The sequence below is a fragment of the Lactuca virosa genome, chromosome 7, assembly GCF_052849685.1.
Source record: "Lactuca virosa cultivar CGN04683 chromosome 7, Lactuca_virosa_CGN04683_v6, whole genome shotgun sequence".
Taxonomy (NCBI): Eukaryota; Viridiplantae; Streptophyta; class Magnoliopsida; order Asterales; family Asteraceae; genus Lactuca; species Lactuca virosa.
Genome location: NC_136432.1, coordinates 213,731,297 through 213,738,089, shown reverse-complemented (window position 1 = coordinate 213,738,089; position 6,793 = coordinate 213,731,297). Strand labels below are relative to the sequence as shown.

The 6,793-nt window shown below is 37.4% G+C and overlaps 1 protein-coding gene across 1 annotated transcript; it reads left to right on the top strand.

The window, feature by feature from the left end:
• The first annotated feature begins 1,563 nt into the window (after positions 1 to 1,563).
• NIR1 (nitrite reductase 1) lies at positions 1,564 to 4,147 on the top strand. Its single transcript, XM_079059253.1, has 4 exons — positions 1,564 to 2,103; positions 2,331 to 2,685; positions 2,769 to 3,057; positions 3,148 to 4,147. The coding sequence occupies exons 1-4, from the start codon at positions 1,716 to 1,718 to the stop codon at positions 3,886 to 3,888; spliced, it is 1,773 nt and encodes a 590-aa protein (XP_078915379.1). The 5' UTR covers positions 1,564 to 1,715; the 3' UTR covers positions 3,889 to 4,147.
• Positions 4,148 to 6,793: the final 2,646 nt, after the last annotated feature.

Here is a 6,793-nt window from a genome sequence, read left to right as displayed (position 1 = left end):
TCTACACATAAATACCACTCTAGGTAATGTATAGTGAGAAGACTCACCTCGGATGTCTCGGATAATATCCCGCCCGTGTATATACTGATCTAGCCTCTGCCTATACACATAACATAATCATCTCAATCAATCACGACTCTCTAGGCTAGACTAGACTCTCACATGTCCTCTAAGAAGGCTAAAAGGCTATTTTACCCTTCAAACAGTCCACAAGTTCCATTGTTGACCAAACCCAAAAAGTCAACAAAAGTCAACGGTCAACCCTTGACCAGACTCGCCGAGTGCACAAATGTGACTCGGCGAGTTCAGTCGTGAACTCGAGTCCTCTATCCCCCTTCTGACTCACTGAGTCATTCCCCCAATTCGGCAAGTCACTCACTGTGTGATTCACGGGAAACCCTAACCCTACTCGCCGAGTCTGCCCTTGGACTCGGCGAGTTCATGTCATGCACAAACTCAATTGACCTCCTGAGGTCAGATCTGTTCCTTAGAACCATAGATCTGACCTTCCCAAGCCTGATAATCACGTAAAGCTTGGATCTTGACACTCATGTGACGCCTAGGAGGCTTTACTTGGTGATTTAGCCCCAAAAACAACAACCTGAGCTCATTGCCTCCATAGCTCAACATAAAGCAAGCTGGAATAAGCTCTTTAGACCACTATGGGTCCAGATCCGAAGTCTCAAAGTGAATAGGGGCCATATTCTCACAACTCCTTCCAATAAAAGACATAAAAACTCTACATCTATGGATTCCATCAACAAAACAGATAAATGGGCGACATAATACCTCAAAGATGAAGTCTTTTGCTCGAAATCCCCAGATGCACACCCTCCTTGGTCCCCTCCAAGCTGGAATCACCTCCTAGAAATCCGGATGTTACACTAGTTCCGAATGAGAAGGGTGGCGGTGCTAGGGTTTCGTTCGAGCGTTATGGTTTTAGGAATTCGAGTGTTAGGGTTTCAGGAACAGATAGGGCTTCAGGACATGGGAGTTAACAGAAGAAAGGAATAGGGTGGCAGAGGTTGGTAACGGCGGCGGTGATGGCGGATAGTGGCGGCGGTTAGGGTGTTTTTGAGTGTGTTTTCCTGAGAGAGGTGAGGGTGAGGAGATGAGATGTTCCACTGATGGGGGAGAGAGAGAGAGAGAAATTTTTTCTTTTCTTTTTTCATTTATGTAATAAAAAAATTGAAAAAACAAAATACAAAGGACAAATTCGTCATTTAAAATCAAAATGGACCAAAGTCGCAACAAAATAAAACTTTTTGGACCATTAGTGCTAGTCCAAACTTGTTTGGCCCAAAGTGACAATTTTCGACATACCACAGGGACCATTCTTGCAATTTTGTCTAATATATATATATATATATATATATATATATATATATATATATATATATATATATATATATATATATATATATATATATATATATACTATGTTAAAAAAAACAGAATATTAAATACAATCTGAAACCATTGGAAAATTAGTTTCTGACAAGAGACATGATCTAAATTGTCGTTGCCTTGTATATTCTTCTCAATTCTCATAGCCATCCATATGAGTTAAAACACAGCACGACCCTTACCAATATCCAAAAGGCATCCGCACCCCCCTCCTCCTCCACCAGTCCACCCTACAAAAATGGCCACACTTCTCTCTCATCTTCCTTCAACATCACCGTCTTCCCCTCTTCTCACCATTTTCCGGCGACATGTCAGCTTTCTCTGTAAAATTCCTCGCACCCAATTCATTTCTCAGTCCGATAACCAATATCAGTGCCACCAGGCTCTATGCAAACCCATCTCAAACCGCCGTGCCAGCTCCTCCTCAGGCGCCGGAGGAGATCACGGCTGAAAGACTGGAACCCAGAGTCGAAAAGAAAGGTGGGTATTTTGTACTGAAAGAGAAGTTCCGGCAAGGTATTAATCCACAAGAAAAGGTGAAAATTGCTGCTGAACCGATGAAACTGTTCATGGAAAATGGGATTGAAGATCTTGCAAAAATCCCATTCGAAGAAATCGATAAATCTAAAGATACTAAAGACGATGTTGATGTCAGACTCAAATGGCTCGGTCTGTTTCACAGAAGGAAGCATCAATGTAAGCCCAATTTAGATCTTACTTACTGTTCATAATTTCAAGATTCGAATTGAACTTCGATTTATCACTTCACATCACCATAAAGATCATAACTTTTGATTCAAAAACAGTTCAAAATCGTTTATTCCTGAATCTTTAGATCAAACAACAACCTACCCACCCATTAATTTTTAGATTCTCATATTTGTCAAGCTCTGATCTTGTTATCAATGGCGTTTAATCCACAGATGGCCGGTTTATGATGAGATTGAAGCTTCCAAACGGCGTAACAACAAGTGCCCAAACCCGATACTTGGCTAGTGTCATAAAACAATACGGCGAACAAGGTTGTGCTGACGTCACCACACGTCAAAACTGGCAAATTCGAGGTGTTACACTATCTGATGTGCCATCAATCCTAAAGGGTCTCGATGAAGTCGGCTTAACAAGTCTTCAAAGTGGTATGGACAACGTAAGAAACCCAGTTGGCAACCCACTTGCAGGGATCGATCCTTATGAGATTGTGGACACACGACCTTACACGAATCTTTTATCACAATTCATCACTGCTAATTCGCGAGGGAATCCCGAGTTTACCAACTTGTAATCTTCTTGGATCTTGGTGTAGTACTTTTATTTACTTTCTGTAAAAAGAAAGATTTTGACTTTTGTACTGGTTTTTACAGGCCCCGAAAGTGGAATGTGTGTGTGATTGGTTCGCATGATCTTTATGAGCACCCTCATATCAATGATCTTGCCTACATGCCAGCCACAAAGAATGGTAGATTTGGGTTCAATTTGTTGGTGGGTGGATTTTTTAGCCCGAAAAGATGTGCGGAAGCCATCCCTCTCGATGCGTGGGTCCCGGCTGAAGATGTTGTCCCGGTTTGTGGTGCGATTCTTGAGGCGTATCGGGATCTTGGTACAAGAGGGAATAGACAAAAGACTAGAATGATGTGGTTGATTGATGAACTTGTAAGTCGTTTTTTCGAAATCTTGAGTAAAAAAGCGACTTTTTTATTCTTGAAGGGCTAGTTTTGCTAAATTGTGTAACTTTGGGTGTAGGGTGTGGAAGGGTTTAGATCCGAAGTGGTGAAGAGAATGCCGGAACAAGTGTTGGAGAGGGCATCTTTGGAAGATCTTGTTGACCCAAAATGGGAGAGAAGAGATATGTTTGGTGTGAACCCACAAAAACAAGAAGGCCTCAGTTTTGTAGGCCTTCATGTTCCCGTGGGTCGCGTCCAGTCATCAGACATGGACGAGCTTGCACGGTTAGCCGATCAGTATGGCTCAGGTGAGCTTCGACTAACCGTGGAGCAGAATATTATAATCCCAGATATCGAGAACTCAAAAGTCAAAGCTTTGCTTGACGAACCTCTTTTGAAAGAAAAGTTTTTACCCGAGCCACCTATTTTGATGAAAGGGTTAGTGGCTTGTACGGGTAACCAATTTTGCGGGCAGGCGATAATCGAGACAAAAGCTCGCGCTTTGAAGGTTACAGAAGAAGTCGGGAGACTTGTTTCTGTGACCCATCCAGTGCGGATGCATTGGACGGGCTGCCCGAACACATGCGGGCAGGTTCAAGTTGCGGATATAGGGTTCATGGGATGCATGACTAGGGATGGAAACGGAAAGGTTGTTGAAGGGGCCGATGTTTACTTGGGGGGTAGAATTGGAAGTGATTCACATTTGGGGGAGATTTATAAGAAGGGTGTCCCTTGTAAGGACTTGGTGCCTGTAGTTGTGGACATATTGGTTGAAAAATTTGGTGCTGTTCCAAGAGAAAGTGAAGAGGGAGAAGAATGAAAAGAATATTGGTGCAAAGGTAACAAGTGTACATCCACATGAAATGAAGGGGCTAAAAGTGAAAGTTGTAATGTTACCTAGAGGTACAGTGAGTTTAATGTTGTCCAAAATTCCACACATATCTTTTACTATTGCTAATTCGGTAATTTTGTCATAATAATTATGTAAAAATTGGGAATTCATACGGGACTGCTTCCAATTTAACATTTTAAATTAATTTTCTCTCCTATTTATAAATATGATACGTTTTTTTTTATTATCTTTTTTTGCTAAGTACAACATCAACCCAAGCCTTGATAGTGTCACGTTTTGGGCTTAGGTTGCGATTCATTGGGCATTTATTAAGAGCATTGTGTTTTTATTAGTACAATGTAACGTTATGTGTCCAGCATAGAAAGGGATGTTTATGCTACCAATTCATGCTTAGGATTGAAGGAGTGGTCTCGGAAACCAGTCGGCGAGTTCGGCAGTTTCTTAACGAGTTCAACCCTCTTTCTTTTCCTTCCAACTACCAATCAAAAGGCTAGTATTTAAAAAGTATTTAAAAAATATTATATATATATATATATATATATATATATATATTAAAGGGCATGGCAAGTTTCAACATTTCCTTTCCATGTTTATAATTTTAACACTATATTTTTAATTTTTCTTAATTTTGCCACTAAAGTTTTAACACACTTTTCATTTTTATAATTTTATCACTTTATTTTTTAATTCTTCATATTTTTGCCATTAAACTTTCACTTTTACTTCTTTAAAACCTATTTTCTTTATTCTTTTATAATTTTACCACTTTATTTTTACTTTTTTATAATTTTGCCACTAAAGTTTCAACAAACTTTTCCTCTTTATAGTTTGGGTACTTTATTTTTACTAATTTTGTCACAAAAGTTTCAACAAACTTTTCCTCTTTATAATTTTGACACTTTATTTTTACTTCTTTATATTTTTGCCACTAAACTTTCACCCGTGCAACGCACGGGTTTTTTCCTAGTTTTAATTGTAAAAGGTGTGACAAAAGTGGAAACCCATACCTTCTAAATGACAAATTTTTGATGCTGTGACAAATCCTACGTGGACTGTGGCGAGTAGGACACCTCTCTCTCTAGTCTTATAGTGTTTGGTATAGAATGTTCGGAGAATGACTTAGGAGTTAGGACGATAATTAATTTTCAAATTTGTTAAAAAAAAAACTTATTCAAGTTTATCCGGTACAAAAAATGTTTATAAACTAAGACATTTGTACAAACAATATCATTAAAGTACACATTTTGTTCTTATCATAACTTATGGTAACTGGTTACTCAAGGTTAGTGGGTTAAAGTTATCGAAAAAAAATAAATGCAAAATTGGGAAGGAAAATGACTTAGAGGAGTAACTAAGTTTCAAATTTGTTAAAAAACATCACAGTTTAGCCATTAAAAAAAATCAGTGAATTAAGTTCTTTATACAACAAATACTATCATACTACACCTTTGTTCGTATCATATTTTATGGTAACTAACTGATTTAAGTTATTAGATGATTTGACATATTTATTACTGATTGGCATATTTATTGTTTGGTTGGTAAGCCATGCCTAATCAACATTAAATGATATATCATAGCCTTATTAATCGATTTAGGGCATAGAATTCCTTTTGAAAGACGTCTTCTATATGTGAAAATTTTCAGATATACTTACTAAGGAGTTACGGCAAACCCTGTTTCATTCAGGATTAGTCGTTGATGTTATCCAAATTCGAGAAGGGTACCCAAAGTCATAAGACTTTGCATCATCACGTGTCCTATTTGTCTTGGAAATATGTGTGTTTGAGTTGGAGATCCTCGATTTATTACAAGAAGCCACGAGATAAGAAGAAGCAGTAAGTTTTTAACTAGATTCTATTACATAAAACCTATAAGCCTTAGAATTTTCCGTATATCCAATGAATATGCAATCAATTCCATGCTTGTAATGTCCCACCTTATTGCATATATAAGGATGTGCATAAGCGGGTACCCCCTACATTGGCCGGAACCGGAACCGGAACCGAAACTGGAACTGACGGTTCTTCTAAAGTTGGAACCGGAACCGGAACCGGTGTAAGCGGTTCTTATAGTTTAGGAATCGGTCCCGGAACCGACGATTCCGGTTCCAATGTCGGGTAACCAGGTTACGTTTTCTTTATTTTTTTGAAATACGAATCATATGATATTTATCCATTACAATTGACAAAAAATTAAGCATTTTAATGACAAAGACTTAGATACTAATCATTAAAAAATTACAATGACAATACAAGTAAAATAGAGGTATTTTTTTTATGGTTTTTCATACATTGTGAGATAGGACTTTAATATGTTATACAAAAATGAGTCACAAAGCGCCATTATATGTATTTTAATATCATGATTTCTTATGAGTTGTTTATATTATGGTTGCTATTGTTCTGTAAGGTTATTATATGCAACATAAATACAAATTGAACTTGATTTGTAATTAACAAGAAATGTTATATATATATATATATATATATATATATATATATATATATATATATATATATATATATATATATATATAGGGAAAAAGGAATATACATTACAGCCCCACCTAAGCTTAGGTACTAAACCTCTTGAAAATACATTGTTTTACTATATAAAGATTACGGTTAATGGATTCACGATTAATACTTCAAGATGTAAATTCAAGATCGACACAATAGGGTTTAGGGTTTAGGGTTTAGGGTTTAGGTTTAGGGTTTACGGTTTAGGGTTTAGATTTAGGGTTTAGGGTTAGGGTTTAGGGTTTAAGGTTTAGGGTTTAGATTTTAGGGTTTAGGGTTTAGGTTTAGGGTTTAGGGTTTAAATTTAGGGTTTAGTAATGTTCACTTGGGTGAAGTAATAAACGATTATT

What these genes read in the sequence shown, in the direction of transcription:
- NIR1 (XM_079059253.1), top strand. Translation starts at nt 1,716, where the DNA reads ATGTCAGCTTTCTCTGTAAAATTCCTCGCACCCAATTCATTTCTCAGT. An exon ending in TCACAGAAGGAAGCATCAAT is followed by an intron (nt 2,104 to 2,330) that starts GTAAGCCCAATT and finishes TTTAATCCACAG; the next exon opens with ATGGCCGGTTTATGATGAGA. An exon ending in TGTGGTTGATTGATGAACTT is followed by an intron (nt 3,058 to 3,147) that starts GTAAGTCGTTTT and finishes CTTTGGGTGTAG; the next exon opens with GGTGTGGAAGGGTTTAGATC.